At 45.8% G+C, this 14,968-nt stretch overlaps 1 protein-coding gene across 1 annotated transcript in view; it reads right to left on the reverse strand.

Moving 5' to 3' along the window:
* The window catches only part of LOC104470679 (SH3 and PX domain-containing protein 2A-like), a 189,087-nt gene that overhangs the window by 52,109 nt on the left and 122,010 nt on the right, over positions 1–14,968 (reverse strand). The window contains exon 6 of the mRNA XM_010085689.1: positions 9,999–10,027. Within this exon, the coding sequence (XP_010083991.1) occupies positions 9,999–10,027 (29 nt within the window). The remainder of the gene's footprint in view (positions 1–9,998; positions 10,028–14,968) is intronic.

Here is a 14,968-nt window from a genome sequence, read left to right on the forward strand (position 1 = left end):
ACTCCAAACCCTTCATCCCCCAGACCGACTGACCATCCCTTGTCAGTCTGTCACATTTCTCTCCTCTAGCCCCTTCCCCTTCAGCTGGGGCTTGAGACTTTGGTTAAATGGGAAGGCAATAAGATGCAACAGTATTAGACCAGGGGAGGGAAAGAAATACTTGGTGTTGCTAACCACCCCCAAGAATGCATGTTTTTACTTTTAACAGACAATTACTCTAATACAAAGTCTACATGTAGCTCTACAATATTGCTGTAAAACAGCTTGGAAAAGAGGGAAAATGCAGATGAGCCTTAATCTGCATTGGAACCATTTTCACACATTCCTGGCTCACACAATTATCTCATTCAATTAGACAGAGCACAACAGATAGCCAGAGAAATGGGGAGGATGGCACAGAAAGGCTGCAAGTGTTTTGATCTGTTTCAGTCAGTACTGCTCCAGTCACCCTGTTGAACTCCACCATTGATGTTTCTCACCCCAGGCTCCAGCAGGACCTGGACAAAAACATTTGTGCCCAGTGCCTGACTCAGGGTGGGCCTGGTCAGCCATTACACTTCCAAGGTACCACAATGACAGTTTTATTTCGTACTGTGATTGCTGGGCAAGCAGCAGCCACCCTTGTCTGTCACCACATCTGCTTAAATAAGCTTTCCTTTCTCTTATGTTTGTGAGATGCTGGTCATGTTTAAAGCAAGTGTTTTAAGATAGTCCTTGAAGCAATACAAAGATATATTCAATTTTTTTTTTTCACTGGGAGACTATGTTTTAAATAAACTTTGCACCCCTGCAGATCTCTCTTAACGTACTTGAAGCAGAACATCACCTCCACTCCCCATGCCATCTGTTCAAGAGGTAGTATCTTGAAGAGCAACATCTTGAAAAATATATGACTAGCAGATTATCAAACATGCAAATCCAGCTAAAGTGCATAAGCAAGAAGATTGAAAGCGACATTAAATAAGGCCTTTAATTTTAGTCCTATTCACCGAGTTCAGCCCCATCATGAACAGCCTGTGCAGGACTCCTATCCTGGAAGAGGTGCTTCCTTTGTGCAGGGGGTGGGGGCAGATGTGCTGAGCCGCAGTGACGAGCCCAGCGAACACCATCCTCACCCCAGCAGAAGCGGCCGCTCTGGGAGCTGCTGGGGCTCTCGCCTCCCCAGCACCACACTGCAGACCAATCTCAGACCACTTCCCCTTGCCACGTAAGCAGAGCTGCCTGGCGTATGCTAGACCCACACATACCGCTTGGAAAATGTTCACATCTGGCTTTCACGTGACTCAAGAGTGCCTGAGAAATTCATCATCTAGATAACTCACTCCTGCAGGGAGAAATCCACAACCAGAGAGCCCTGTCCCAAGTCGGAACAGAGCAGCAGGGTGAGAGGATCGTGTGCTTGACAAACTGCACAGTGACACGCTCACCAGCTGCACTTCCGCAGCTTCATACAGCCCTTCGTCCTTCTAAAAGTACAAATCTGAAGATAACTTAGTCCCAGTTTTCTACTCTGTTTACTTCTGCAAAAGCCCATCCTAATCCCATTTGCAGACCCAGAAGTATCCAGGATTGTTTAGCTTTTGTTCTGGCAGCCAAAGCTCACATTAACTCTTTCCACATGGCAAGCAAGGACTGCTCCCCACATGACCACTGTGGTACAGCCCCTGCACATACAGTTTTGTAGCCGTCCCCAGTTATGCTGGGAAGTGCCTAGAATATCTGAATGCTAATCCACATCTACAGCTGTACAAACTGAGAGAGCATCACCCCTCTGAGGAAAAAGCCAGGCTCCAACACTGCCAAGGAGAGGGGCAGAAGTGCCCCAGCTGTTGCACTTGGAAAGTTACAGGTACGTATGCACACTAGGGTTCATGCATGGCTCAAGAAAAAAAAAAAAAAGGGGGGGGGGGGGTGGGGGGCCAAGAGTCAAATCCCAGCTGCAAAGACGTCAGGCTGACAAGCACAGAAAATGTACCACAGCATCAGCATGTCCAGGCAGTCTGTTTTAACTGTCATCAGACTGAGCTGGCCCATTGATGCATATGCTATGACTCCTCCTGAACACCTTTGTAAGTAATGCTTCCAGCCACCTCTGGTTAGATGCCCCACTCCAACCAGAGCAGACTGGTGAGAATTTTGCCTGTCACACAGGAACGTGACAGGTATAAAACCATGCACAAAGCTGGAGCCACCTCAGGAGCACTATTTTAAGGGTGAGTGCTCTCAATAGCTTAAGGACACACACACACTGCCATCCAGGTTTCCTTCTCACAAGAGAGATTCAAGTTTCAAGTGTTCACCAGCCTGAGACTAAGTTATCTAAAACACCGAGGTAAGAGGTCTGCTCCTCTCAGCCAGCCAGACCTGTCTGTGCCTCATACAGATTCCTGCAAAGGCTGAGGATCATCACCCTCCACTCCAGCTCCCAAGTACATTTCTCACCTGCCTTATCTAACATGCCAAAATACAAATCCGATACCACACAGTTCTCTCTGTGCAAGAGAGGAAAAACCCACACAAGCAGTGTTAATACCATCTGCCACCGACAGACTGAGGAGGAAGGCAGAACAGGAGCAGATGGAGAATAGAACGCCTTAAAACCACAAGAAATGCCATTACACCCCCTAAGGTACTGCGTGCTTTCTCAGCGCTCAGCTGAAGGCTCTCCGAGGCACTTGCAAGGGTGCATGCTGTTCTGCCCATCGAGGTGCTTGAGCCACACCTCACACTTGCAGTCCTTCCCTGCCCGCCCAGCCTCCCTGCCCTCTCACTGACATGGGGCTCTGCGCAGCATTGATGCTGAACTGGGAGCAGCGAAGAGCACAAACACATTCCTTTCCCTAATCCTGTACCCTGTCCCCACACTTGAGTTTAAAAGCCAAGGAGCAAAACAAAAAAACCAACACAAAGCACAATCAACTCTTCCTCTCTTATCCTGTCTCCCTCCCACCCCAGCATATGGGCCACCCAGAAGACAACAGCAATCCTACACATCTAATGGGCCACATCTTGACAGCAGAAAACCGAAGCAGTGCAGAATGAAGCCTCCTATCTGCCCTTCTCCTCAGTAGCCTCAGGCAGCAGTCCAAAGCATTTCAGTTTAAACAGTGTCTTTAAAAATATGGTGTACAAGGAGAAGTGTGAGATCAGCTTCCTTCTGCCAGAATAGCATAGGCTGGATTTGGAGTGTGGGATTGGAGTGGACAGATTCACATCTTGACTGAAGATGCAGAACTGGGTCACACACACGCAGATGCTGCAAGGAGATGAAGTCTGCCTGACTTAGCTGAAGCTCTTCCTCAAATCGCACCCTGTGCCAGTGCACCTGAGCACAGAGCAATAGGCCAGCTTTGTCAAAGCCAGAGAAAGGATGTTCCTTCCATTCTATGAAGGACTTGTTAAAGACAAAGGGACTCACAGATTAAAAAAAAAAATAGTCAGGAAAGAAAAAATGAGCTGTTTTGGGAATTACTGTGTCAGGCAAAAGCCAATAAACTGAAGTTAGAGTTTAGCAAATTCACTAGTTGAGGAAGAATTAATTCTCCATCATGAGAAGAGGAAGCTCTGTCATCAAGGACTGATCAGAGGATGCACATTAAGATCATTAACTACTAACTCCTTCCAGAACCAGGTCCAAGATGTACATCTCCAGTAATTCTATGCTAAATTTTGTTTGGTCCTTGGTTGCTATGCTGCTGCCTGCTCTATCCTTCTCTTATTATTAAATCCTTTATCCTCCTGTTTAAAAGAAAAAAAAAAAAAAAGCTATGTGAGAACCAAAGTGTTCTGCCAGAATCTGCTGGTTTTAAATTCCATGCAGTAATTAGTACGTACAGCCAAGAAGGTTAATCATATGATGGGAGAACAGATCCTGATTTCTGATCAAGAGCACTCCTGTCTGCACATGTTTGTGACGTTACAAAATAGCGGCAGGCAAACGACCGTGTCCAGCCATCCTCATCAACAGCCCGAATGGCACCAAAGAGCCAGTCCACCATTGTCATTTCTGCACTAATTGCAGAAAACAGTGCAGGGAACAAAACACGCATGTGTGATTCATCAGGACACAAACAAGAGCACGTGCCTCAGTCTGCAGGGATCATGTCATACCACAGATTTCTTACATGGATTAAGACACCAAGCACAACCTACGTGGTTTAAGATGTTCCTGGGTCCTTGCCATGGGCTTGGAGAAACTTAGAACCCCATTCACCACCTTAAAAAAAAAAAAATTAACCTTCCAAGCTAAAGCTTTCCTTTCGGATGGAGCACAGGGAGACAGACTTCAGAGACAAACACCATGAGAGCAGAATGACTCAAACAAATATTTGAATTAAAAAACATATTCCAGCTTTGCTGCTACCACCTGGGCTCAGATTCATTAAGCAATAACCAACTGCCTGCTTCATTACTCACACACTCAATGCAGGTAGCCCCAAGACATCTGCTGCAGTCACCACCCTGACAGAAGATGTGTTGCCTCATGCTGGGATTCACCATGTTAGTTAATTGGGTTTTTCAACATCTTGGATTTGGCTCCTTTGAGAACACATTTAAAAGGTTCAAGCTTCCTCTGGCTGAGAGGGGGAAATTAAGACAGATTTAATAGTCAACGGAGTAAAGGCATGCCTGCTGCATGCCCTTGGAGTTGCATTCACAGCTCTTCTAATGTTAAAAGACAATCCAGCAATCCAGATGACATCCCATCAATACTGCAACAACCTTAAGGCAAAGGAAAGGCAGCACCGTGCCTCTCTTGGAGAGATCCTTCCTTCTCCCTCCACTGCAGCCATCTCCCATAAATATCATAAAGTACCTGTCAGGGCTGGAGGCTATATGTTCCCTCCTCTCCCCATACCTATGTGTACTTAAATGCCTGCTGCAGAGCTATGAGGCTGGCAGAGGGCTCCATACTCAGTTGCACCAACAAAGCTCAGTCCCTTGGGCTGGTACCTCAGTCCTGCAACAGGTAGAGACAGCTGCAGCCACGCAGCCTCGCTGGTCCAGCTAACGGCTCACACATTTGTGACCCTGTTGATGATGATGAAGCACAGAAGGGCTAGCACACACCATTCATTTTCTCCATATCACCTCAAAGGAGGCAGTTCAAACTGAAGTTAAGAAAATAAAGCTCATTTATAAAAGTTAAAAAAAAAGAATGTGAGACATGCCATCGAGCTGTAAGTGCTGGCTAGACACAGGCAGTGTGACAGGACCAGAAAGGTTAAGCTCTAAAGTGACGAACATAGCTCAGCCGTAAAGAAATAAAAAGCCCAAAGTTAAGCCATTTCCCTTCCTAATTACAAAGGAAGCAGAAAAAGCAGCAATTAAGGCATCTCCCTGAAGCTGACAGAGCACTCACCCTCAGTGTGTGACAAAGAGGGTTTCCCTAGTAATGAAGAATTAGGCTAAAGCAACAACTCTTGCTGTCAGTTCCACCCGTAAGCCCAAGGCAGCAATCCCACAAAGTGATCAGGCATGAGGGCCCTTGGTGTTGTTACAATGATCTGCTTGTTTTTCACTTGGAGGCCCCACTTCCGTCCTTGTTGTAACTCTCTCAACTCTACTTAATTTCCCCATTGAGGGAAAAGAGACTATTACAGATGTTTCTATAAAAGATTTGACAAGTAGCTTCCAATAGACTCTGAAGTTTTCATTTACTTGCTAGCTGATACATCCTTCCTAGTTTTAGATTACAGGATGGAAAGGAAGCAGAGATTGCTGTCTGAGTGCTGCCATATTCTGCTTGTCCAAAAATTGGACGTGGGAACCAAGCTGAAGGACAGTTCTCCCTGCTGAGGAAGCCAAGCCTCATCAGCATCCTCACTGAGGCAACACTGGCTTGGACCAAATTGTTAATATTCTAAGTGCTCAATTACAGAGGCTATTTAAACAGACTTCAGCTGGCAGACTCAGCCAAAGTACAGCCAGCTTGATGCAGGCAGGATCTGATCAACTAGAGAAAGGAGACACTGCAGTACTGATGGTGCCATAAACTTTTTTTTAACATTTATTCCCTCTCACTTGGAGGGGCATCCTACCACATGGCAACAAGGTGCCAGAGAAAGCCACTGAGCCCCAGTTTGAAGCCAGCTGTGCCCACAGCAGCAAGCAGGGCAGTCAGAGCACTGGGAGGGAGCGAGCAGTGAGGTTTTTTTGTTACCATTTCAGAAAGGGGAGGCCAGCAGTGCTCCTGCTAGTGCACACTGAAAGCAGCAAGCATCAGGGCTTAGCTGCCTACAAGGTAGGTGGCAGAGATCCATGAAAGCAAATGTGATGCAGCATCTCTTCTGCTGGATCTGAGCCCACCATTAGCAAGGAGAACCCTCTCAGTAATTGAGAAGCACTCCAACTCATTGTGCAAAAGCTGTGGAAGTCCACACAAACTCCTTACTGCCACCGAACACCAGGTCCCAGATGTTTGCTTCAGCTTCATGACTGGAGATTTGACAACTTGGCATGAAACCAGCCAAGAAAGAGGGCAAGATCATCTTACTCCAGGAGTCTGGAACTTGCTCTAGCCAGCAAGGGGAGAGTGTGTGTGCATGGGGGGGCGGGGGACATCTTTGGGGAGAAACATACTTCAGCCGGTTTTACAAGCCACATCAGGATTAGCAGATGTCTCAAGGGTTAATTAGTTCACCATGCACAGATGGTAGCTGGTAGGATTTACAGAGTGGATTAACCTAATTTGTGGTTTGTAATGTACCATGCAAATATCCATTACTAGACTTGCAGCAATTCTGCCCTTATTTTGATTTGAGGAGAGAAAACCACACAATGGATGCTTGCACAGAAGTAATGCCTATTTTGAGTGACAAATGAGTTGCTGTTCACTTGGTTAATGCGTTCAACAAATTGGAGCCTGAAAAATAATTCCTTCCCTTTTTGCTGTAGAGGGTCTTTGGAGAGACCTAGATGAGACCATTTGTTGCGAGTGTAGAGAATATGACCACAGTAACCATTCCTTACAGTTGTACTGAGGTCTCTTCGGTACCGACAGATGGTCATACAGCAACAATTCAATTGCCTGGAAATAGGAAGGCAGCTTTCTGAAGGCAGCGCTGCAGCGTGTCAAGTAAAGCCCCACAAATCCAAGGTAGCAGCACATGTGGCAATTCAGGCCACAGCAAACACCCCTGCCCACGCAGTGCTTCAGTGAAGCTCCAGGTCTCTGAGCTGACTGCAGGTTACAGCGTTTTAATAGGATCATATCCAAGTAAAGGGCTGCGTGTTTACATAGCACTTTGCACAAGAGGAAGCCTGGCTCAGGGCTGGCATGCAGAGATGCCCCAGATTGGTGCAAGACTTCCTTCTGTTTAGCTAAGAATGTGCCACGCTATTGCATTTGGTTCAGAAGGTCTCAAATGTTTACAACCAGTATCAGCTGCAGTAACAAATGTTTCCATAACTCCTATTAAACTCTGAACTTACCCAATTTCTCCCTGCTCTAAGGGGCGAGCACAGGACTAGCTAGACATGCACTCCAGCAAGGCGGAGGTCAAAGTAGAGGTGACATTGGCTGTCTGAGGCATTCCCCAAATGTTTCTGCAATCAGCCACGCTCATGTTGTGCCTGCACATGCCTGAGCCACAGCAGCTGTGGGATTACTGCCAGACAGTGCGGGACAGCTGTGCTCACACCCAAAAGCCTCCTCCCAGCACATCTTTGGTCAAGACAGAAGATGCACTTGTAGGTTTGATTTTTTTTGGGAGGTGCTTGCATTTAAAAGTGCCTATTTGTCTCCTGTTTAAAGACACTGCAATGTCTGCATCTATGGAGGAAACTACGTTTCAAAGCTATTTGTTATCCTAAAAGACTCACAGCACACCCTGGAAATCTGTGCTTATTTACCCCATCACTTGTTCAAGTGTCATAAAGCCAGTCTTTGTTAGAGGCTGTAACTACCAACTCCCTTGGCATATTCTTTCGCGCATTGTGTGCACGCTCTGACAACATCCAGCTCCAAACAGAAGGACGCATTCCTCTGCCACTCTAAAATGGGGCAAGATGGCTGAGAACAGACTCCCTTTATGCAGCTCACTTTGGTCAGAGAGCTGCTTCACATTCCCCTTCATACAGGGTTAAGTGGAGTAAGAGCGTCCCTAAACCCCTGCTTCCAGCCCCTAGCTGTGGCAGCAGAGAAGAGGAAACTGTCCCAGAAGGAGACCTGGCAGCACGTGGAGGTGGGACAGCCAAGGGAGGCAGCCTGACCTGAGCATCCATCCCTTGCAGGGATGAATGAGCATGTCACTTGGGATGCTGCCATCTCATAGTCTGACTCAACTGAATCTCTCTTCCCCCAATATCACAGCAGATCAGCTCCAAATTCCCTCAAGAGCTGCAGGAATAGAAGAGGAGCAGTTTCTCACATTCCCAAAACAATTTGTCACATCTCTTGCAAGAGTATTGCATCTCCTATGCGCATCAACTGCTGCACTGAGCCCAAAGATCTCCTGGTTTCCTAATGCTGTTCTAGGTCAGTGCTAAATCAGGTTGCCTCAGAGACTTCAGCAACCTTTTTCAAAGGTCTTTTCACGTCCCAAAAGCCCCCTATGACCAGGATGTGGCACTGAGCCAGGAGCTCCCACACTCAGCTCTGCCTTCTACCAAGTCACTTGGACCTTTATGGTCAGTCCCCCTAAAGAAAAGTGCTGCTGCCAATTTAATTCACAGGCTGTTGTGAACAAACACTTCACTTAATATTACATTTAGGAGGTCCCAGAAGTGCAACCAAGACAGAAGCTTTGCAGGAGATTAGGAAGGTGAAGTGTGCCCTAGTTTATCATGTCAGGCCAGCACCTTGTACCACACTTGCTTCTTCATTACCACAGCCACCCTCCGGGACATTCAGGTGACGGGCACCAAACGTATTAGCCTGCAAAGGCAACAGCCATTTGATGCACAGACATCAGGGTCAAGCAACAGTTTTGCTTTAGTGCATCACTTAGCTTATTACAGGACTGCACCTTAAAAGGTCTCACAATTAACGAGCAAATCAATCTAAGCAGTGACATTAATTGGAGTTCAGTATATTACATTCCTCTTCCCTTCTTTCCCAGAGATGAAGCTATGGCAGTGTTTCTTCATCATCTTAAAAAGCAAAAAGAAAAAATCCCCTGCACACAGGCCAGAGTTTTCCAGGACTTGCTATTCATTTGAAAGGCCTCTCTTTGGATGACCTGAATGCAATTTGGAGCACCCGAGACTCCAAACAAAGTCAATGAGAGTTGCAGGTGCTCAATGCTGCTTGGGGAGGAAAGAAAGAAAAAAAAAAGAAGAAAATAAGAGAGCCCTGACACATCCAGCTCAAAGCAGCCAAATCCAGAGGCCCATCATTACATGTCCCTGCTGAAAACACATCTGTAAAAATCACTAAGAGCTACAAGGGGAGGGGAAAAATTGGACTTATATAGTTTCAAATCAGAGTTTTATAGGACATTTGAATCCAGAATCTTGAAAACAAAACACTGAGCTAGAGCCTTTGAGTCAGCCCAAACTCAGACACAGACACCGAAAACATTTCACATCAGAAGCTTCACTAGACCCTTTTGGAAAGGCAAAAATAAGATTCAGACCAGGGCAGAAAAGCATTCTATTACCTTGCCCCCCTCCAGAGAAGAACCCCAACTCTTAGGCTGCATTTTGTCTCTGCTCAGGTAAAGACTGACTTAAGAAAAAAAAAAAATAAAAGAGAGAAATTTAATACAATTATCCTCTCAGACTGGAAAAGAAGCTATATAAACACAGTCAGAGGACAGCAGTCATTTTAGCTGCAATACTATATAAGGTGGGTTTCTTCTCTCCAGTGCAAAGGGGAAAAAACCTGATGCCTGTCTCTAGCAGGCTTCAGCAATAAAAAGTTAAACCACTACACAATTTCATGCAAGACAAGATAAAGGTAAGGTTTTAAAAAAGGGGGGGGGGAAGGGGGGAGTAAAAGGGAAAGGAAGGTCCTCTCTATAATCATGCAGTACATAGAAAGCCTGTTATCTTACCTGATTTTCTCTTTGAAGATCCATAATCCCTGAAAAAAAGACAACAACAAATAGACATGGTTAGAGCTGGAAACGGTGGTAAGAGAAGGGGTGCCTCCCAAATTTCCACCCATATGCTCAAGGGCTCATCAGCTTGCGTGGTCCCTCCTTTAAAGAGGAGGTGAGGGCTGCAAGGCATGGACAGGCAGGGCTGGGACGGGTCCGGGTCCGGGGCAGCACCGGCTCATCATCAGCAGCAGCTGGGGCTTCTGCAGCATCGGGGGCTCGGGGAGCATGTGATCAACCAGCCAGAGCAAACCATCCACAACCAGCAAGGCAGGGGAGAAGAGTGTCATTTTTTCCCCTTTAAATTGAGCTATTAAATGCACAGCTACTGAATTAACCCCTGATGTTCCCCTGGAGAGGAAAGGGAATATTAACTGTTTGCTGCAGGGGTGCAGCTACTACAGGCTTATCTGGTATTGCTTGCAGTCCTCTCCTTTCAGAGGCTAATTAATTTGTGAATAACCTCCAAACCCCTCCTAGTTATCTCTGACAAGCACTTGTCTTCCGCAAGGGAAAAAAACCCAAACAAACCCCCAAATTTGTCCTTTCTTCTTTCTTGCAGGATGTGGAATGCACCCTTACTTTTCTGTGGTGATTTAAAGGGTGCTGGCACCTTTGCTTGTGGTGGAGCAGCTGAAAGCTCAGACAGCTGCTACAGAAGTGGGAAGAAATTACAGAAGGGAGCTGCGAGAACTGATTTGGGATAAGCAGAACCAAGGACAGAAATACTTCACTATGTCTGTGCTTCCTCCTGGTGCTCTCGGGAGCCTCTCAGACCCAGCTCGACAGATCGGGCAGAGACAGCATCACTGTGCGGGCACAACACCCGTGGCATGGTCACACACCCCACCCGGCAGAGTTAACGTGGGGAAAATCACCTGATGAACCTGCTGTGGAGGCAGGCTGTGTTTGCAGGAATCCCACCGAAGGGGCAGGCAGCAGCCTCTAAATTTTAGGGGGCCAGGCTGTCAGGGGTAGGGTTTTGTCCCTTGCAGCACGCTGTGTGCTCCGGAAGAATCAGAGAAGGATTATCCCGAAGTATGTATTTAATTTCGAGAGACTTTGGGGGATCATCTGAAGAAACGACACATGTCTTGAGGGCAGAGGTATGTCTACCAATAAATTCTGTTTCTGCCAGCTCTTTGCATGCATCCCATGCCTTACATGTCTAGGATTTCCTTCCAGCGAGTAATAACTATTTGGGAGTGTTTTGCACCCTCTTTGAATTTGCCAGTGTCATGTCTGTTTCAATGAAATGGTTGTTTTCTCAGCCATGTCTGCAGTTGTATTCAATGTGAAGATGCTACTGCTCATGAATAGGCTGCTTCTTCTACAGAAGTGATATCATATGCAAATATAATGCGTGCTATATGGTGCCCGAAACAGAGACCCCTCAGAATGAGCCAGGGAAGGCACAATCCCTGAAATGTACTCTGCTGCCCCAGCTCCGCTCCCACGCCAGCCTGGAGCTTTGCGGTTGCTGTCAATACAGCTCTCTTGGCATGTGAAAGTCTGTGTTTGGTCCTGCTCTGAACTGTCTCTCTTCTGACAGCACTAAACATCAAGAAGGTGAAACCCTGCTGAGATCCACACCTGTGATTTGCTTTAACCTAGTATCTCCATCGTGCACATGCTTCAATACCTTCTGCCTGTCCTGGCTTTTTGCAGCAAAACTCTTGGACCTTCTCAGCCCTACAGCTTTGAGCAGGGTTCAGCTGGGATTTCCCTCTGCAGCACATTGTGCCCCCACCTCCCCACCTCTCTCCGTGTTGCACAAAAAGGTTGTACACAGCCCTTGCAAATATTAGCACCCATGAGGACGCTGGGAGGACAATGTAGCTGGGCACAATCCCTAGATGATAAACAAGACTGTCCTTCCAAGTCTTGCCAGAAGGCCCTCAGCATACATTTCCAAGGCAATCTCCTGCCAGCCAGCAGTGCTGGGGGCACCTCACAAGCATCCTAAGAGACATTATAGATGAACAGAGCATGCACAGAAGGGTGAAGGCAAGCAGCATTTAGACAGACATGAAACAGCCTTCAGCCTGATTGAAGTCTCAGAAAAACCCCACCCTAACTCCTTTTTGACACTAAAAAATAAAAAAAAAATCACCCAATTTACCCAATTGGAAATGGGGTATGGATAGACTGATATGTTAATAAGCAACCAAAAATGGATAAAGATGTTGCTGAACATCTTTGCTCACCAGATCAGGCCAAAATTGGTACCCAGGTTTGGAAAGTACTGTGAAGGAAGATGGTTTTGCTGTGATCTTGCTGGGTACCAATGGTGAATGCCACAATGCTCAGAATTCACACCTCCATCCTGGATGTTCTCCTACATCTTTCAGCTCAGTCTCTAGCTGGTTTTAGGGTTTGTGTGACTGACTGCAGTAAGGTTTTAAACGAAGCTTGTTCTTTTAATTCTAAAGCATGACTCATCCATGCAATTTAAAGAAGGTAGAGATTGAAAAAAAGCAAAAATTTGAAACTGTTTTTTTCTTCTACACACAGATCATGGGATGACAAGAGATATTACTTCATAAAGAACTTTTTCACTCTTTTTTTCTTCCTCTTCAGTTCCTCACCTGGCTGGCATTTCTTCCACAGCAAACCCAGATCCTTTATGGCAGTGTCCTTGCCCTTAAGTTGCCTCACACAAGCCCTGCACTGGGCAGACAGGTCCCACATCATCACACCACTAATGCAAGCACAGAGTGCTGTACTCAATACGATGTGGCAAGCCACATTTCTGGTCAACGGCAAGCATGGTGCCAACAGAGACAGTAACTGTTCATGTAGGCCAGGAGCTCTGGTCCAGGAAACCCCACCATGGCTTCTCTCGTGGCTTGTGCATGGTGAAAAATAACCTTGAGAACAGTTTCAAGAGGGAAAAAGCCCCTCACTGTCCCTGCAAAGCGCACAGCTGAGTGATTTAGGGTCAGCTACAAGAGGATGAAGCAGCAAGTAGCTCTCAGTGATGTCCCTTTGAGATTTAGGACAGTAGCTAGCACCATCAGAGGATCCAGAGTGTATTCAAACTCTTGAAAGCCCAACTCTGCTTCACTCTCCTCTTGGTGCATGAGGCTTATAACCGCATCATGCCACTGTCTCTGCCCAGGCTGCCATGGGAAACACCAGCATGAAGGGACACACAAGACACCTTTCTCACTTGCTGCCCCGTGCTCAACCAGCACACACTGGTCCTCCAGTCTGGGTTTTCTCCTGCACCCCCATCTCCCGGTATTCCCATACTACACCCAGGATGTCTCCCCAGGTCCTGGGTACCACAGCATTTTATTCTTTTAAAATATCCTTCTCAAAATGCAAATGAAGACCAAAATTAAGTGGAATCCTCACTTGATTAGGTGCTTCGCAAAAAGAAAGGACTGCTGCCCCAAATTTATAAAGAAAAACATATGATGGGAGACAGGTATATTACACACTTCACTAAAACGGAGCTGTATCAAAAGAAGGCAACTTCTGGTCTTAGTTTCCCATCTTAAGCGCAAGATCATCCTGCCAGAAAAAATTAAATGACATTACAAAATATTTATTTGAATCACCACCACCTCTCAACTCACGAGGCTCACTCAAAAAAACCCCCAAAACAAAACCAAAAAACCCCAAATGATCAATCAATCAATCTGTTGGGCAGGCTTTCATATTTTCTTTTATTCTTTCTGTAACTTTTAAAGCCAAGTCTTATTGGATTCTGATTTTGGAGTTCCTGAAGTCCATGTATCCTATGTGTCCCCGTCTTGTTGCTTTTCAGTACATCCACATTTCACTCATAAGATCAGGACAAAGCAGTATCAAACAAAATTTAGCTTGAAATAAAATCCTCATCTCCCCAGAGAAAGTCTGAAAGACAAAACTTCTTCCTCTCAGTGAGGACAGGAAAAAACACATTGCTGAAATAGAAAGCAAAGATATAGCAAATAATCTCTCTGGCTGGGTCAAGTGCTCTTTGTATGCGTATTCTTCTCTTTTCTGCTAATGAAGAAAGCCTGCGCTGCTGCTTTGCAATAGCAGCAGCAAGGAGATGTGCCTGACTCCATATTTATTTTTTATGTCTCATTATTTCACATGTGATTCATTGATGTCTTTCCCCTCTTCCAACTGACGATCTGTAAGGTGACTACTTCTTAGCCCCACAATTTTCAGAGAACCATTAGTGTGAGGCTGAGGTATTGGATTATGTCTCCAAGATAATAAAGGAAATTATTTAATGGTTTCTCTTAACTGTAACAACTTCAATGTAGAAACTCAGATCTTCTCCTGCAATACAGACTGCACCTGGCACAGTGCTAGCCCTTAAATCAGACAAGAAATCTGGCCTTGCAGAAGAAAAACCCTTCCAAGGAAAGGTAAGATGAATGTCACAGCTGCAGCTACACAGGGAAGCTGACTTTCTCTTCAGCTCTTTTTCTTTTTATCTTTATACACATACACACGTATTTCCATGCTTCTTCCATTTCTGTATGAGAATAGACACCACCATCCTAATTTCCCTTCCAGCCACAGCTATGAGAATAGCAGTGAAACCAGTGTGTAGAACTAAAAATATCTCTGGCAGGTCCCTTCTTCATTAGCCAGGATCACTCCATACTTCAACAAACGCCTTTCACAAAAATAGCTTATTTCTAGCCTTTTTTTGTATCAGAATATAGCAATTTTGTTTAAAGTCTTCCTGTGGGGAAGCACCTTTAGCTGACACTGAACCTCATTACTGGCAAGGAAAGTATTTCCTGCTGCTAATGATATTAAAATATTGCTGGTGCCAAGCACATCACACAAGGTGGACACACTCTTCTTGTGGAAGGAGGGGGAGGCTGGATCTTCTTTCTCATCAGCATTATACCAGGATAACATTACTCATTTGACTTCTATCAATGAATGTGAAAGGAAGACCGTGAGCATTG

Source organism: Pterocles gutturalis, unplaced genomic scaffold (genome assembly GCF_000699245.1).
Source record: "Pterocles gutturalis isolate BGI_N339 unplaced genomic scaffold, ASM69924v1 scaffold16975, whole genome shotgun sequence".
NCBI classification, from domain to species: Eukaryota; Metazoa; Chordata; class Aves; order Pterocliformes; family Pteroclidae; genus Pterocles; species Pterocles gutturalis.